General features: G+C 45.0%; 1 protein-coding gene across 5 annotated transcripts in view; it reads left to right on the top strand.

The window, feature by feature from the left end:
* KANK4 (KN motif and ankyrin repeat domains 4) overlaps positions 1–19213 on the top strand; it is a 106095-nt gene that overhangs the window by 37575 nt on the left and 49307 nt on the right. For 3 of the 5 annotated variants that reach the window (XM_069981342.1, XM_069981343.1, XM_069981345.1), the window contains one exon: positions 17264–17334. In XM_069981342.1, coding sequence (XP_069837443.1) covers positions 17319–17334 — 16 coding nt within the window. In that variant the 5' untranslated portion in view covers positions 17264–17318. Of the gene's footprint in view, positions 1–9875; positions 9934–16269; positions 16326–17263; positions 17335–19213 lie in introns of those variants that run through there. The other 2 variants (XM_069981347.1, XM_069981344.1) reach the window with 2 other exon arrangements.

The raw sequence follows: 19213 nt of genomic DNA, 5'->3' as shown, positions 1-19213 counted from the left end.
TTTCAGGTTCCCGTGCATGTTCAGGTGCCAACCTATTCATTAGGTTCAAAACATATTAATAGTCTCTAAGGGTGCTGTGTATGCCTGGCTGCTATCGTATTCAGTTCAATAGTAGAACTTTTAGGTAACTGCGCATGCTCACCTAATGCAAAAATTAATAATAGTAACAAGTTTTAGGTGGATGACAATATCCCCTTTAAACCTTTTGATCTCACTGGGAGCTATATCAATCCGTATACATAGAGCTCCCCCTATTGGCTGCTGCAGGTAAACAGATTATGTTTTATTGTGAAGGAAGTGACAGGTGCAGCTTAGAGCATCGCCCTGGTGATACGGTCTGCTCAGATGATTTTGAATGGTACGGATCATTGCAGCGGCGTGTGAAAGTAGACGTGTTACCCGCTTATTATCACTTCCTTCACATCTAAGAGGAAAACAGAAATAATCCTACAATGTGTTTTACTGCAATGACTCAAGTTAACACTTCCTGCCCGTCACGACAAATCCTATGGAAAAAAAAAATGAAGTGTGATTTCTCATAGGAGTCAAAGACGTGTTTACGTGGTTTTGAGGATGCTGTTTATTGATTTGTTTCTTTTTCCAGATTTATATACATGCTGCGAGGCTTCATAGTATGACTAAAGCTTCCATAGAAGGATTTATTCACAGGTGGCAGAGATGGTGCAGACATTTCTGCGACTGGCTCGCTCATCTGAACGGGGTAGAGATCCGTCGCCATTCAGAAGAATGAGACAACTGCAGAAATGTTACAAGTTTGCCTGAATTCACCCAGAAAACATTAAAGGGAATCTGCAAGCTACAATTCACATTCCAAATTGATAGCTTTTAGGTCAAGGAGACACATGGTATCATATATCCATCTGTGCTTCCAGTACATTGAAAAAAGCCTTTATTCTATGGTAGAAAGAGTCAATGAGATGTACCTAAGCTCCTAAAATGCAGCATGCTGTGACACCTCCTTACTCCCCCTCCCATCCCAATGGCTGCTTGATTGTCATCTAGATGCAGGTATAATGATGGGAGGGGGAGCAAGGAAGTGTTACAGCCCTCAGCACTTCAGGAGCGTGGGAACTCTGTACCATCAAATAAAAGCATTTTTCTATGTTCTAGAATCACAGACATATCATATGAAAGGTACCATGTGTCTCCTTGACCTAACAGCTATATAACAGTGTCAGTAGTTTACAACAGCTTACAGATTCCCTTTATAGATCAAATTACACATCTATATGTGGCTCCATAGTGCACGGACTCTGTACTTGTGTAGGGATCTGAAGTCTATAGAGCTTACAGTCCGGACCCCCAGGCAGCTGCACAGACCACGCCATTCACCCTCGTGTGCTTTGACCATAGACTGGATATTGGATAGGGATATTGATAAAATAGAACGGGTCCAAAGACGAGATACAAAAATGGTTGAGGGTGTCAAGTATAAAACATATCAGGAAAAACTTAAGGATTTGAATCTGTATAGTTTGGAGGAAAGAAGAGAAAGGGAGGACATGATCGAAACCTTTAAAGGGAATCTGTCAGCACCTGGGCACCTCCCTCTAAAGATTTCCTTTAAAGCATAACTGTCATTTCAGGGTAATTTTTCTGAAAACATTAAATATCAACAGTACAAGCGATTTTAAGAAACTCTGTAATAGGTTTTATGTACTAAAAGAGTTTCCTTCTGAAGTGAAAAAGCAATCTCCCAGCCTCCCCCCTCACATCAGATGAAGCAGGATTTCTGTCTCCATTATGTGGCTATGGAGAGGGGAGGGGCTGTTAGGAGTGACTGAGCACAGAGCAGTCCTGCACAGCACAACACCCTGCAATCATCTCTCAGTAAGTTCATAGATAAGCACTGACCTTTCTGACACCTGAATTTAGCGTTTTAGGTGCCCAGAGAGTCTACAAACAGCTGACCTTCATGTCACCTCTTCCTGCTCCCTCATCTCCCTCAGCCCCTCCCCCCTTCATAGGCTTACAATGGAGAGAGCAGAGCCCGTCTTGTGTTTGCCTGATAATGCACAGATAAGAAGTCAGGGGGGGAGGCTGGGAGATTGCTTCTTGAGTACAGAAAGAGGCTTTTTTGGCTGATGAAACCTATTACAGAGTTTCTTAAAATCGCTTATACTACTGATTTCTGCAATAAAAAAAAACATGACAGTTACGCTTTAAGTTTTTAAAAGGACCAAATAAGGTTCAGGAGGGAATTGTTTTTCGAAAAAGACTGAACTTAAGAACAAGAGGAGACAGTGAGAGGTTATCTGGGGGAAAGATCAGAAGAAACCTGAGAAAATATAATTTTACTGAAAGAGTAGTAGATACTTGAACAAACTTCCAGCAGATGTGGTAGGTAAATCTTCAATAACAGAATGTAAACCTGCCTGGGATAAACATGTATCTATCCTAAGATCATAAGAAGGGAAATACTAAAAGGGCAGACTAGATGGACCCAATGGTCTTTTTCTGCCGACAATCTTCAGTGTTTCTATGAGTTTGATACTATCAGCAATTGCAGACAGTATAGGGATCGTATTCTATGGCTATGGTCACATGTAGTATGAGACTGGCCGTCCTGGCCAGGTCGCAGAACGGCCAGTCTCAAAAAAGATCATCCCGGCCGGTACTGCAGTACTGGCGGATGATCTTTAGCGCCGGTGAGTTCTGATGCGGGCGCATCAGTGTGCGTCCGAATCAGAAGTCCCCACAGCACACTAGTGTGCACTGACAGGGTTTTCTGACGTCAATTTTTTACAGCGCGGCTAGGGATAACGGCCGGAGTGTGTACTATGTGTATATACTCCGGCGGGATTCCCTCAGCATGCAGCACTATGTAAGTTACAACGGCCGTGATTTCTGCGGAACTTACATAGAGTGAATATAACCTAAGGCTAAGTGAAGTTGTATGGTTTGCAGCCACACAATTCTGCAGCTTCCTTCCTTGTCTCCATTAATGAATCCATTGCTGCACGTATATAGAGGCATCAGGACTGATGCGGTTGCGGTGACAGCGATCTGCAGTGCACGGCCAGCTTTAATCTGCAGCCTATTGAATTATGGCTGGATGTGAACTGCAAAAAAAAAAAAATGTGGTGAAATTAAATTTTTCTTCTTTCTTCGATGAAACTGTCATTCCAGGCTCCGGGCAATTCTGCACCCATCAAATCCAGCAGATATTCTGCGTGACATCCTGCAGAAATTGAATTGCGTCTCTGCTGGCTGGGATCCTGTTATTTTCTGCAGCGTGCAGCCTGTATTTATATCAGCCGTTCTGGAAGGATCCGTGTCACAATGACAACAAAGCCTCGGAGGGAAAAATAAGAGGCTATTAATATGGAGGCCTTATCGGCCCTGTTATTCCTGTGTCTGGACACTAAGGAGAAGTGAGAGGTCCAGATAAACAGGATTTGGGAGCATTAAGAAAATCATTCGCTATTATTAGATCTTACTTCTCATCCTGGCAGCCATCGCTGCTTTTTTATCTCGACGTTTGCCGAATCTCTTTGAAGTTGACGGCCGTGACACCTGATTAACCCAGGTCCGGTTGCTCAGCTGTCAGTATCACATGGCGGCCCGTATGTTATCGCTGGCAGCCTGGCACAAGCCCCCAGGCTGCTGGTGAACTCTCCCGGGGTGGAGGCGTCGTGCCCACCCAGAGATCTTCTTAAAGGGAACTCTTATCAAGACTGACGTCTTAAAGGGCTCTGCCATTATTAAGCACTTTCATTGCAAAAGTTTGATAATATGATATAACAAGCCATGCACAGGGCCAGAACAGGTTTTTAATCCTCAGGTTCCCTTGATAACTATGAGGGTTTGATATGAAAAGTGTAAGGCCTTATTTACACGTCCCGTAATTTACGGATCCGTAAATTACGGGACGTGTGAATAAGGCCTAAGAGGTAGATTCCCTAGCATTGGACTGAGCTGCAGTACCAGGTACAGCCTCTACAAAGTGCATGGCGCTGTTCCCGGAAAATAATAATAAAAAGGTAGCAGCACTTAATCAGTTGGGAGTGTTGGAAGTTGGATGCTCACCGATCTGATATTGATAACCTATCTATGGCATAAACCATCAATATTAAAGTCTTAGAATATTCCTTTAAATCGTCCCTGTGACTTTAAAAAAGAAAAACTTTTTACATGTCCTAGAAACATGTAAAAGTTGTAATCGGTCCAGTCTGAGTGATCAAACCATCAATAGAGTGTTAGAGCTGGGAGAAGAGGGTGGCTAAGCACTTCTCTCTCCAGTTCACTGTGATATCTGCCTTGCTGTGGGAGATGGTCTCCATAGACTGGTAGTGAGAAAGGAAAGGCAACAAGGGGGGGAATGAAGTGCTCAGCTGAGTGCTTCTCCCAGTTTTGTCTGGTGGGGGTCTGAACACCTACAACATGCTCTTTTTTTTTTTTTTTTTTTTTTTGTGACAGTGCCCATTTAAGCTTTATGCAGCCATAAAAGCTGAACAGTGCTGTTGGAGCCACCTGAGTTCTGCACAGAACAGTAGTCCAGGACTGCAACCTATAGCTTTCTATCTATTGCACACTACAAATCTCAGCATGCCTGACAGCTGCTTTGCAGGTGTTAATGATTCTTAGGCTACATTCACACATTCGTTGTTCTGTACGCAATTGCGGACAGAACATAGAACCAATTGTATTCACTGGCCCCGTTTACATGTCCGTACCCCAATCTGTGCCACAAAAAAAGGACATGTTGTAATGCGGCACGGATCGCTATGGTAATCAAGCGGCAATGTAGTGCTCCGTGAAGCACGGAGCACTACAGATGTACATTCGTAGTGCGGGCCGCGGTTGCGGGTCCGCGGTCATGGGCTGCACTACAGATGTGTAAATGTGGCCTTTGACAAACTTCCTGGTGACTCCTGACAGGGGCTCATGTCATAGCCAAGTTTCAGTGCCAAGTTGTAAGAGGGCAGCAGAGGGTCACCAACACGGCGTCATTCTGTGAAATTAAACTCTAGGGGTGGGTAATTTACAAAAGTCTAGATTTGCCCAGAATTACTCTAAAGAATTAAAGAGTGTGTCTGCTTTAATTAAACCTTTCTGTAGGAATTTTTTTTTTGTACCACAGTAGATTTATTTTCTCCTGCACTGCCCCCAAAGGGGAAAAGAGGCATTACATGTCTGGGTCCTCCAGAATGTGGCTTCCTAAACCAGGCAACCCCTTTACTTGAACATGATTCTTAGGAACATGTTTAGATTTCTTGACATCTTATGACACTAAGCTTCAGGCTTGAGATCCTTAAAGAACATCAGACCATGATGTAAGGAGCACAAGTAGTAGGAGGGGGTTTGTGTATTTTCTTTCTGCGGAGGGATAAATCTTCTTGCTGCTCGATTGCTCTTTTGCAATTTATTAGTGAGATAAATGCCTTCGTCTGAGCAAATTGCTCCATTCATGGGGTCACGGGTAATGAATTGTGCCGCCGCGTATTTGCCACTAATTAGCCGACATCCTTTTGAAGCTTTTTGACCCCTATCAGCAGCTGTTAGGTTGCGGGCTGTAAAGTGTGGGTTGTCAGCAGTGCGCAATTTTGTATTTTTGTTATTACAAGACAGAAATTTTTGTCGCATGCTTGGTCGGAGAAGAAGGAATCTGGAAGAACATTATGCGTCTTACTAAAACCGATAGGTTACACCCTAATGTTGCAGTTGCTGCATGCAGATAAACCGCGCCCTGATCGATCTGGCCAATCGTTGCATGATTTACCAGCAAAATCATGTGTCCCTTGACCACCACATTTCGTGTGTATAAGACCGTAGGAAACATTTTCTTATAGAAGCAGAAAACATCCCCCCATCATCCACCATCCTTTCTTTTTACATGTGGTGCAGAACAGCTATCAGCCATAAAGGGGAACTCCGACCAAAATGGCAGTAGACGGGGGGGGGGGGGGGTGTAACATAATATTCATACTTAAGTATATATACATACCTTACCTGTCCTGTTCTGGCTGAAAGGGGATCCATCACCTGGATCAGGATCAGGAAATACCTTAGCCAGGTGATGGATTGCCCTCTCAGCCAGTCAGTGACTGCAGCAGTGGCCTGTCAAGTCACTGATTGGCTGAGCAGGCAATCCATTGGCCAGGTGGTGGCGTTCCAGCAGCAGGAGATCCAGGAGCCCGGCGGGGTACCAGGAGCGGTAATGTGGTGTTGCAGGGGCATGGAGACAGGTAAGTAGACCTTCATTATTATATTACCCCCTGCCCATTCCTGCAGCCAGTTGGATAGATTTATCCTTTATAGAGCTGAGCGAACCGGGTTCGGGTTCGAGTCCATCCGAACCCGAACAATCGGTATTTGATTAGCTGGGGCTGCTGAACTTGGATACAGCTCTAAGGTTGTCTGGAAAACATGGATACAGTCATTGGCTGTATCCATGTTTTCCACATAGCCTTAGGGCTTTATCCAAGTTCAGCAGCCACCGCTAATCAAATGCCGATCGTTCGGGTTCGGATCGACTCGAGCATGCTCCAGGTTCGCTCATCTCTAATCCTTTAATATAGTTAAGACTGGAATACCCCTTAAAGAAGCAAATTGGGCCTCTAGCAGTGAAGAAACCATAGAGCTCTGAATCTGTTTGGTAATGTAGAGAGACTTGTAGAGGTGGTTTTTAGCAATTTTCTAATATAACGTCTTCTCTTCTATGAAACATTCCTAAAATCTGTATTATGTACGGGTGCTGAGACATGGCTGTATTATGTACAGGTGCTGATACATGGCTGTATTATGTAGGGGTGCTGATACATGGCTGTATTATGTACTGGTGCTGATACATGGCTGTATTATGTACGGGTGCTGATACACGGCTGTATTATGTACGGGTGCTGAGACATGGCTGTATTATGTACTGGTGCTGATACACGGCTGTATTATGTACGGGTGCTGATACACGGCTGTATTATGTACGGGTGCTGATACACGGCTGTATTATGTACGGGTGCTGATACACGGCTGTATTATGTACGAGTGCTGATACATGGCTGTATTATGTTCGGTTCCTGTTCTATACTCATGCACAATACTTGCCGTGCAGGTGCTTCTCTCCTTGCCACTTGTCAGAATGTGCCCGGATTCCCCCTTTAACCTGCTGGATAAGACTCTATGGTGAGAAGTTGTGGAGCTGAAGGGATTGTCTAGGTCGTGCATTCACCATACTGGAAACTCATTACATCAATTTCCTGTGTGGAAGAGAAAGAGATGAGAACGAACAAATATTCCCAGAGAGGACGCAGTTATTTCTGGAATTGCAACAAAAAATCCTTCTGTACAGATTGTTTTCCTCTCCTTTGGGTCAGTCCATGAGATGGGGTTCTGGAGAGTTTACTTTCTTACACTCATTGCTTAATATAAATCCTCATTGTATGAGGTTTTGCAGCTTTCACTTTAAGTGATTCTTAAAGGGAAACCCCAGTAATTGTAATTATTCAAAGCAACAAGGGCCTTGAGCTGCTGAGGACAATGCCGGGGAATAGAAGGTTCCGGACAGGGGCGCCATGGCAAAACTTTATTCGTGGCCTTGAGCACCTTCAGCAGGAAGTGCAAAGTAAGGAAAGTTTCAAAAATATTTCACTCTCCCTAATGGACAAGTGTAATATTCACAGTGATGCCATAGATTAGAGTTACCACAGTACAAGGATGGCGCTCACAGTAACCCAAGAAAGTACTGGGAGTTCTTGGAATTCTGGGAATAGGCTTGTGCATGGCAGCTCTCTGGACTGGTGCCACCGTTTAGAGGTAACTTTCCCTTCAAGTCAGTTGTAAACTCATTTAAGAAGCCTTAAGGCCCTATTCCACGGAACGATTATCGTTCGTATTCGGCCGCTACGGACGATAATCGTCCGGTGGAATAGAGTGCAACGATCAGCGGCGGCAGCGAGCGGGGAACGAGGAGCAAACGAGCGCTGAGAGCGCTCGTTTGCTCCTCTAAACGACCTGTGGAATAGGGGCATTAGGGCCCTATTCCACCGGACGATTATCGTTTGCATAATCGGTAACAATTAACAATCTCAAACGACCGCTATTGCGAAAGACCTGAAAACGTTCACTCATTTCCATGGAATGATAATCGGTACTTATGATCGTAATTGCGATTGTTTTTCTTTGCTATTTATTCGCTATTGTGTTCGTATCTATTGCGAACGACTGAACGATGTCTTATTCAATGCGAACGATTTGCGAACGAGCAACGATAAAAATAGGTCCAGGTCTTATAAAGCGATCAACGATTTCTCGTTCGGTCGTTAATCGCTAACTGCATTTCAACCGAACGATTATCGTTTAGATTCGAACGATTTAACGATAATCTGAACGATAATCGTCTGGTGGAATAGGGCCCTTAGAACATGTTACCAATTTGTAGAGAGCTGATACAGGGTTATTGCTCCTCAGCAGTACAAAGCAGGATGCTGGTTGGCTGCAGAGCCGCCTATCATCATAGGACCAAAGGGGTAATGTCATTCCTTGAAGAGAGTGCCATAAAGATGTACGTATGTAAAGGTATAGGCCATTCATGCTCCACTGGGAGTTCTGGGAAGTCATGAAGTCATGAACATTTCATATCCTATGGAAATACCATAGATGTTATTAATGGAAAACCCCTTTAACAACATCATCACATGGCGGTAAGGAGTATGTTGTATAATGAATGCAGCGATAATGGATTCCGTTAGAACCTGAAACTGTGATATGGATGTAATGAGAACCTAAGGGCAGATTCACCCAGGATGGAAGTGTCATCGTGATGTCGGTGACCTCCTAGAACCAACATCTGTCTCACGAGACTTGACCCTTAGACATGTCGGGTAGGTTTGTGAGCTCAGGTTTTACAATGCACTCATCTGCTTATATAAGACTGTAAGATCAGAGCTGTCAGTCACTCCTGTATATACACCAGTCGTCTCTAGACGCGTATGACATGGTATGGGAGGCACAGGCGGCATTTCTTACGGGCGCCTCCAATAGAAGAACAATCCAGCAGTGCGTATATAACAGAAACAACAGCTCGACATGGATTTGTGCTGGAGGAATAAAGGCCCCATTTATAACTTTCCTTTAAGAAAATAGTGGAAGTATTCTGCGGCGGTGTTTGCAGAGGCGCCCAGGGGAGCGCTGTCTGTATATTTGCAGATTCGTTCACCCCCCCCCCCCATTTTGTCCATTTTATACACATCGGGCCTTGGTATCTCTGCGACGCTTTGTACGGCTTGGCACAGGTAACCAAACTGTATATCCTCTAACATAATCCGGCCTCTGCTCAGGCGTGTCTGTATATAAAACTCCGCTCTACCACGTCGACATCTGCAAGATATCAGGTGCCACACCACGGGCCGTACTAGGTATGTTAACCGCTTAGAGACAGAGGTCTTTTTGGTCTTTATGGCCACATTTAGTTTAGTAATTTTTATTGTGCATCATTTCAAAATGTAATGGTCAGACTTTTTTTCCCTAATTTACACAATTTGAATGAATTTTCCTAGACTGCTAGGATACCCCTTACCGCGTGATGGTGCTGAACTCCTGAAATAACTGCACGGACAACAGTTCCAACTTAAGTGGACGGGGTCGGCCACAGCTTTATTAAAGTATAACCTTGAAAAAACAGAAAATCTTCTTCGGGGTTGTGCCAGCCGTCGGAAGGCCGACGGGCACTGCCTCCATTTTCCTTTACTATTCACCGCCAGCTGTGACTTACTCGAAAGTTGTACCAGACTTACACACAGAAACCACCACTGCCATGCCAAGTGTCAACTGGGTGGGGCTTCTCGGCAGTTGGGCCCCATCTCCTGGCTGGGGAAAAGGGCCCAACTGTCATGAGGCCCCGCCTTGTTGACAGTGTCCGTCGATGAAATGAAGCGATTTTAGAGCAGAAAGAAGAGGCAGACAAGTTTTATACAGGTATATATCAAATGTGCAGCATCTAAGGTTGTGGATGGTGCGGAGAACATAGAGTAGAGAACATAGAGTGACAGTATTACTTTAAACAGGTGCCTCCCCCATCTCTGCTCCTAAGATGCCATTGCTATGCTATGCTTCTACAGGCAGTAGAAGAGCTGCACCGTTCCTCACTACTTCCGGTAGTCTATTTAACTAAATAGCATTATCTGATGCCATATCTGATACTATAGGCTGAGAGGAGAGAACAGCACAACTCGACCATGCTCAATTCTGATCCTTTGGCATTTGAATACAGGTGGTTGGAGAAGATGGATGCAACCCTAGGGAGTCTGGGGAAAACGGATAAAGCCTATGACTGTATTCATGTTTTTATGGACTCCCCCCTAGGGCTGCATCCAACTTCTTCAGCCATGGGTATTAAAATGCCAAATGAATAAACTTAAGCATGCTCTAGTTCCACTCATGTCTAGCAAAGAGTATCAGGTCCAGCATCAGATAATCCAGCACCAGGAGCAGTCTGCTACTGTCTGTACACAGCTGAGCACAGGCAGTAGCAGAGGGTGGTAGAGCCCTGTCTTCGGTTCCTGGTGCTCTTTGTCTATCTCTAAATAGGTTTTCCTGACGCTGTACCTGCTGTTCTCTGCCTCGAAATAGTTTTACCTGATGCCATACCCGATGTTAGAAACAGAGAGCACCGGGTACATCATCATATAACCCTATTTAATAATGGGCAGCACAGGAATAGTCTGCTACTGCCCGTACACAGAAGAGTATGGGCAGTAGCAGGGGATGACAGATTTTCTATAGAATCTGTCTCCTGCAGTGAGAGGAGAGACAGAGAGAGAAGCGCATAGCCGAGTGCTTCTCCTGTCCCTATGTAGTGATCAGTGGGGGTTTCAGTGCTCACCCCCCACCCAATGTTTTATATCTTTGTCTTCTCTTTTAGAATTATTATGACTACATCATAAGACAGGGTTAAACTCTGTGCACATCTGTGTTGCGGCTTCCGGTTATGGCAGAAACTACAATGCTCTGCTGGATCTGTCACACGACAAACACCAGCGGTGCCCCGCAGATCTCTCTGGCTTGTTCTGTGGTCTGTCGGGTTCTGCTGAGGTGATGGTTCAGCATCTGAGAGAAAGGCTCCAGTGCAGATGTGAACACAGCCTTAAAGGGGCTGTAAAACTTTATTTGTTTCCTTCTTGTGTTTCTAATATTATGCGGACACATTATCATCAGTCATGTGATCATTCTGCAGCGTCTTGGCAGGCAATAGGGGCGAATAATTATTCATTACATGGTATAAGGTCCCAATAAATCATGACAACGGTGAACGTTGATCATATTACCTGGAGGTTCTTGCCGATGATTCCCTGCTTGTTCAGTGTCTGAACTGAGTTTTCTTTGTAGACTGCATTATGGAAATTGGTGTCTTTATACCTTAAACTGTACTGTACTCAGAATAGTGAGTGCAGCTCTGGAGTATAATACAGGATGTAACTCAGGATCAGTACAAGATAAGTAATGTAATGTATGTGCACAGTGACCCCACCAGAAGAATAGTGAGTGCAGCTCTGGAGTATAATATAGGATGTAACTCAAGATCAGTACAGGATAAGTAATGTAATGTATGTACACAGTGACCCCCACCAGCAGAATAGTGAGTGCAGCTCTGGAGTATAATACAGGATATAACTCAGGATCAGTACAGGATAAGTAATGTAATGTATGTACACAGTGACCCCACCAGCAGAATAGTGAGTGCAGCTCTGGAGTATAATACAGGATGTAACTCAGGATCAGTACAGGATAAGTAATGTAATGTATGTACACAGTGACCCCACCAGAAGAATAGTGAGTGCCGCTCTGGAGTATAATACAGGATGTAACTCAAGATCAGTACAGGATAAGTAATGTAATGTATGCACACAGTGACCCCACCAGCAGAATAGTGAGTGCAGCTCTGGAGTATAATACAGGATGTAGCTCAGGAACAGCTGCTGGACAGTGGGGAGGATAGCTATTTCACCTGATAACACATAAGGGCAGATTTATTAAAGTGACTCTGTACCCACAATCTGACACCCCAAACCACTTGTACCTGTAGCAGCGTAAAGATCTGTCCTGCGGTCCATTTGGCAGGTGATGCAGTTATTGTCCTAAAAAACAACTTTTAAACTTGCAGCTCATGCCAAACGGGAGTATCTGTGCCCTAACTTTGCACCACCCCTCCGCCCCTCCTTCCCACGCTCTTTATTATTAGGAATGCCACTGGAACATTTTCTCAATGCTGAACATCGCACAGGTGCCTTAATACAGCCCATGTGCTGGGCTGACACAGGTGAGGAATAGGAGACAATCTGCCTGGAGTATTCCTAATGATGAGGAGGGCGGGGAGGAGGGACAGAAAAGTTGTGCCAGCCTAATGCATACACAATCTAGGCCATGCCCATAGGGCACGGGGCTGCCAGTATAAAAGTTATTTTTTAGGACAATAGCTGCCGAACAGACCATAGGGATAGATCTTGGATTAAAAGCAGGTATCCGAAGGTACAAGCAGTTCGGGGGGGGGGGGGGGGGGGGGTTGGCAGATTGTGAGTACAGAGTCGCTTTAATGATGCACTCGAGGCGTACACCAACCATAACTCCCGCTCGCCTGATAGATGAGCAGGGGCGGCGTGACAAAACAGAGAGAAGGCGTGGCCTCCTCATTTGCCTCATTTACCTTGATCAGGTGTCAATTTTTTGGCGCACGTCCTGCTGGAGTCACTAAGAGTCTTGATGTCCCCTATAGTAGTAACATGTTTCAATGTTTTATAAAAAACAATTACAGAACTTAAAGGAAACCTGTCACCCCCCGTGCCAGGGTGACAGGCTCCCGACCCCCAGGTAGATTCCCTTATACAGACCTCATCTGGCAGAGTCCCGCTCCCGGAGCTGGTCCTGGGACAGAGATACCCCGGTCAGAAGCCGGCGCAAAGATGAGTCCGGCTCTATTTATTCTCTATGGACGCCGGACCTATCTCCACAGAGCGCACGCCGGCTTCTGACCGGGATATCTCCGTCCCGGGACCGTCTCTGGGTGCGGGTCTCGGCCAAATGAGGTCTGTATTAGGGGATCTAGTTGGGTGTCGGGAGCCTGTCATCCCGGCACAGGGGGGGGGGGGGGAACAGGTCCTCTTTACGGAAACAGATTAGGATCATTGTTGCACTTTCAGATAACTCAAGTTTTATCTACAATTTCATGGCAAAACGCAGATAATTTGCGGTGGTGAATAGCGTTTACATTTCCTCTATATCACGAGCGCCATCACTTCTCCATCTTTGCGGAGTTAATGTCAGAATCGGCTTATTGTAAACCTTTATCTTAATAAATGGATGGTTTTTCCTCCTTATCATCTCTCGCCCCCAGACATTATGCAGCCGCGCTCCCCTCCTCCCCCCTTCCAATTACTACAGGCGTCTTCTCCTACCTACTCTTCATTCCTAGCCCTCTACCCTACAAGGGACATTGTATCCGCCGCCGCCGCTGCTCAGAATTCCATTGCACATTTCTTCCAGTTTTTGAAGATAAAATACAGCTCGCAGCCATGGAGCGGATGCAGGGTCTGCAGTCTGTTACTTTGAAGGCATTAACTAAGAACATGAATAATATACTCGGCATACTAATGTTTCTGGAGGTTCCTCTCAGCCAGGCATGCAGTCTCTTGTGATTCTTCTGTGTCTGTACAATGTCCTATTATAATACGCTGTGGCTGGGTCTGCTGTTAATTATTATACAGGCCCAGGCTTTCTGGTTTTCTGTTCCTCCAATTTCAAAACTTTCCTTAAGTTGCCGTCTTGCAATCTCCACTTCTTGACTGCAATGCAAAGATGTATGTTCACAGTGACCACACGCAGAATAGTGAGTGCAGCTCTGGTGTATAATACAGGATGTAACTCAGGATCAGTACAGGATAAGTAATGTAATGTATGTGCATATGGTGTCCCACCACGGGTGTTGCTAGTCTGTACACCCCTCGCAAAAGCCTGTGACTCAAAGTCAAGTGGTAATGAAGTTATATCTAAGTTTTGCCACTAGATGTTGCTAGTATGTACTCTTTGTACCTGTATATTGCACAGCAAAGGGTTATTGTTTATTTGTGATCTGTGCACCAATGAGAGCTATTCTTCTTCACCTCTCTATTCCCCTTTCTCTTTGCACTCTCTTCTCCTCCACTCACAGGAGTTGTTACACACCCTGTAGGAAGTTGTCACATTGGGAGAGGAAGTGTACACCCATACTAGTAAGTTCTTCTCTGGTTCTCGTAGAGTCAAGACACACAGACCAGAGTCTCCTGCAGAGTTTAGCCAGGAGCATGGGAAACACAGAGACTCTTCTCTTCCAAGCAACACTTATTCTAACCATGCAGTGCTAAACACACAACAGAGAGGACAAGTCAGGGATCACCCCAACCCACGCTGTTTAATGTCTCTTAAGGTGCAGGACAGTATCCTAAAGCTAGAGGAACTGATCCAGATAGAGCAAATTTGCTACAAGCCTACGTACTCTATCTCGCAGCGCAGGTGCAACCAGGTAATTTTGGCCACCTTGCTCAACTCAGTTAACAAGGACTAGGGCTTGTGTCACCTTGTTAGGATGGTCACCCGACGCTGCAGGGCAATAGGTGGTATCACGACAGAGGTCGTAACACAGGCACAAGTATTCTTCTACTCTCAAGTACTCTCAAGTATTCTTCTTCTTCTAAAGTTTCGGCAGAGCACAGTACTAAACTGGGTTGGGACTCCCACGACCTACTCCTCTCCACTTCTCTGAACTCACTCTACTTCTCAGCACACAACCAAGTCAGCACTGCTATTCTACCTCTAAAGCTCTCAGCAAGTCCAAAGTGTATTGTTAGCTGGTGTACTAAAGTGTTCCTTCAGTAAAAAAGAGTTTATATATTATAACGGGACTCAGTGGTTATTGCTCAAGCACCTACACAGTAGTTACACCTTCCTTGGGTCATCTCCCCTTTCTGTGGGTGGTGGTACTGATAGTCCGGATGGGTCATATCTCCTCTTCAGACCACCGTAATAAGCGCCCAAGGGACTCCAAACAGCCCAGCTGGTCACCGACCACAGGGGAAAGGGTATAGCCAGCCACACAAAACTAAAAGCAGGTGTTTCTCATACCTGTGTGCCAAACGGGCGTCATGACAGTATAACATGAGGCTGAGCTATACTCCATCGACCGACCACCATAGCAGTGGAGTCACAGCATACCACCTAACCAGTGATGGGTGGAAGCTGCCTCAACACCAACATAACTGAGCAGTACAACACCACATATTCAGTGACTCAACCAGCAGAACAGTGAGTGCAGCTCTGGAGTATAAAACAGTATCAGCTGCTGAACAGTGGGCAGGATAACAATTCCTCCTGATAACACATCTAAAAGACTGTGGCCGAAGGCTGTTGGGGCATGCTGGGAGTTGTAGTATTGCAACAGCTAGAGAACCATAAGTGAGGGGAAACCGGTCTGTAGTTTCAAGCTAGTGTCCTGAGGTGTATTATAAGGTGTAAAATGGTTTTTAATCAATTGCTACCAGAAAGATGTACAGACTTGTAGATCACTTCTATTTGAAAATCTAAAATATTTCAATACATATCAGCTGCTGTATGGCCTGCAGGAAGTGGTGTATTCTTTCAAGGCTGACATAGTGCTCTTTGCTGCCACCAGAGTAAGAAAGGTTTTCTATGGGAATTTGCTACTGCTCTGGACAGTTCCTGACATGGACAGAGGTGGCAGCAGAGAGCACTGTGACAAACTGGAAAAAAATATATACTATTTCCTGCAGGACATACAGCAGCTGATATTGGAAGATTTTAGTTTGTTTTTTTAAATAGAAATCATTTACAAACCTGTATAACATCCTGAAAACAGTTGTTTTAAAACTATCCCCCCCCAACTACGCTTTTAATACAAATAACAGTCGCGCTTTAATAAGTCAACTTACATTTTACATACGTTTTATATGTTTTTCTTGAATTTTTTGTCTGATTTCCTAAAAAATAAAAATAAAAGGTCCATTAAAAATAATTTAAAAACTCTTAAAATGTGAAGTTCGTTTTGCTTGTAAACGCAACCTAATTTTCCAGCCTGATAGAAATCCTTACAAACAGGATATCAGCTGCAGTGGCCGTAACTCCCGTATCATTAAAAAAAAAAAAAAAAAAAAAGATATTTGCTCTGCTCTGAAGGTCACTGGTCACCTGACCGTCCGCCTCTTAATAGGGAGAACACACACTTCTTTGCTGTCTGCTGTAAACATCCCCCCCCCACCTGCAATGGGAGCAGATGTGTCTGAGAAGGTAGCCTCAAACTTGTGGGCCCCTCCCCCGGCGTGCAGGTAGGAGACCCTCAATGTCAGCCGCCACTGTGATTCCCTGACAATGTGATTGCTCCGATCCCTGTTGGGGATTTCATGTTATTCTCCCTCTCTCTCCTCTTTCCATTCTGAACCAACTGCAATGCAGACGCCGATGCCAGGCTGAGGCTTCGGAGGTGGCCATGGTGTTCCTGAACAGTTGTTAATGTGTTTTCTTTCTTCTTCCTCTCCCATCTCTCTCGTCTCGTCGCTTAGTCCGGATTATGTATTAGTTAAACGCACGGGGCAAATAATTGCATCTCGTCTCTGCCTGCGGAGTCCCTTTTATGTGCGAACGTTATGTAAGATATGCAAATGTTTTAATGATCTAGTTACGGAGTGGAGATAAAGCAGGTGGCGGCGGACGGTTCTATCTCTCTCTCGCTTTTATTCCGATCCAGGCAGTAAATCACATTGATCAATACCTGAAGTGGGGGGGGGGGGCTGAGATTTATTGTATAGGATCCTACCCCATTCTGTAGCTTTGACGCCTTCTTTTGCTTGCAGTCGTGTCTGTGTGTAAAGAGAAGGACTGGCATCGGACTATGAAATTATTCCTGCCGTCTCTATCCGATGATGATGTGTATGGTGGTAGTGGCGGCGGTGGGGGGGGGGGGGTGCTTAATTTCAAAGTGAGTTTAGAAATAACACGGTGAACATATGTACCGCAGCTAGCACAACCCGCTCTGTGTTATTTTTGATCTATGTAAAGTTGCTCCAAATAAATAAGCACCTGGTGAGAACGCGGCGACTGGTTGTTTGTAGGTTAGCGGAGGCGGAGGAGGGGGGGCATGAAAACTAAATGGAAGAAATTGCATTGATTTTGTGTAATGACTTTGCTTTCCGCTAAAGTCTCCGAGTACACCAGGTGGAGGAGGCGAGATGCCGTAGTTAACGTCCTTTATGTTCGTGTTTTCTAGGTTCTAACCCATTTTTCTGCGTGGATGAAGTTTGCTAGGTAAAGCGGGATCAGCCATGGAGAAGACAATTGGTATGTACAACTACCGTAATGGCGACTTTTTACTTTGGCTTTATGAGCAATGGAGGAGCGTACATGTATGCATATGCTTGGCATTTGGTCATTGAAGGAGCGCTTCATGCTTAAAGGGGTTATCCAGTGTTAGAAAAACATGACCACACCTGAACTGGAGACAAGAGTGGTGTTGTCTCTAGAAGAAAGTGTTTTTCTTGAAAAAAGGGGTAGCCCAAGTGTAGGTGTAGGTGCAGGTCGGCACAAAAATAAAATGAGTCCAGCGCTTTTACTTGAGAAGCTTTAGTGCAATACAAGGATAACATCGGTAAACTCAGAAGGTGCAGGTGACAGGGGTGAAGAGTAGAAAGGAAGGTAGAGGTAACGTAGTGCAGGTGTAGGGACAGTCTTGGGAACCTTGTCCGATTTAGTATTGTACTCTGCCGGGAATTGGTAGTGTAGAAGTGTGTAGAAGAAGAATTCTCGTGCTCATGTTTAGATACTTGACTATCTGACCGACTTCTGCCCAACCAGTTCAGCGAGTGGCAGGTTGGGTAGTATGAGCCCCAGGCCTTTGCTACTGGGTGAAGCAGACTTCCCGAGACCTCCCAGAAGAGCCGTGTGTAAGTCAGTAAGATACTTTAGCTTGCTGCTCTTTGTCCTACTGGGGAGCAGTTCCTTGCTGTGGTAACTGTCCTGAGAATATTTGAGATGGATTCCTGGCATGGAGAAGGTGTACCCTAGAGGACGTTAACCCCTCCTGAGGGTTTAGCACTGAATACTGAGATAAATTGCTTTCTTAAGGAAATCTTTATTTCTGTAGTTCCTGACAAAGGCCCTGGCCTGGATCAGGCCCAGCTTTACTGCAGCAGGAACGCTCTCTATTGACTGTATCTCCTACCACCATCTGCCAACTGAAGACGTCCCATGAGGAACTTACTACCCTTTTATAGGGGAAACCAGGACTAACTCCAATTGGTGGGGCTGTATGGAGAAAAGAGAGTGAAGAAGTGTAGTTGGCTGAGAGCCAAGTGAGGCACCTGCACCTGTGATTGGACAGAACAGTGAACAGACAAATAAAATAAGTTAACCCATTTCCTTCAGCAGTGATCATATAATACAAAGGAACAGAGGGACATCTAGTGGGGTAATACACAAATAGCACCTTCATCCCCTTTGTGCGATACCTGACAGAGGTACTTTTCCCCAGGTGGTATAAAGTACCGGAGCACTACATTTTTAACGCTGGATAACCCCTTTAAAGGATACATCATATGGTTAGTGCAGTGTATGACACAAGCATTCAAACTTCCCTCTGTTGTGCTCCACAAGGTTCTTTACACATTGTAGATTTTTATATCTGTAGCTGTCATTTAAAGTATTTCTTGCAGAAATCAGTAGTACAAGCGGTTTTAGGAAACTCTGTAATAGGTTTTATTAGTCAAAAAAAAGCCTCTTTCTGTACCCAAAAAGCCATTTTCCAGCCTCCCCCTTCATTTCTTATCTGTGCATTATCAAGTAAATCTGTCTTCATTACAAAGGAGCAAAGTAAAGATTGGTTCGGCTGTGTCCATTATAACTTATGGAGGGGGGAGGAGCCGAGGGAGATGAGTGAGCAGGAAGAGGAGACAAGCAGCTCAGCAGTTTGGAGACTGGGCACATAAACGGGATTCACAGGTCAGAAAGGTCAGTGCTTACCTGGGAGCTTGGTGAGAGAAAATTGCAGGATGTTGATTTGCAGGGCTGCCTTTTCTCTTCTCGTTGCTCCCTCATTCTCCTCGGCCCCTCCTCTCTCCATAAACCATAATGGACACAGAAATCCTGCTTCTTCTGAAGTGACGGGGGGGTTAAGCTGCAAAACTTTTTGAGTACAGAAGGAAACTTCTGTACTCAAGTGTAA

The sequence above is a fragment of the Dendropsophus ebraccatus genome, chromosome 8 (assembly GCF_027789765.1).
Source record: "Dendropsophus ebraccatus isolate aDenEbr1 chromosome 8, aDenEbr1.pat, whole genome shotgun sequence".
NCBI lineage: Eukaryota > Metazoa > Chordata > Amphibia > Anura > Hylidae > Dendropsophus > Dendropsophus ebraccatus.
Note: the sequence above shows the minus strand (reverse complement) of the source record. Positions and strands in the feature narration are given on the sequence as shown.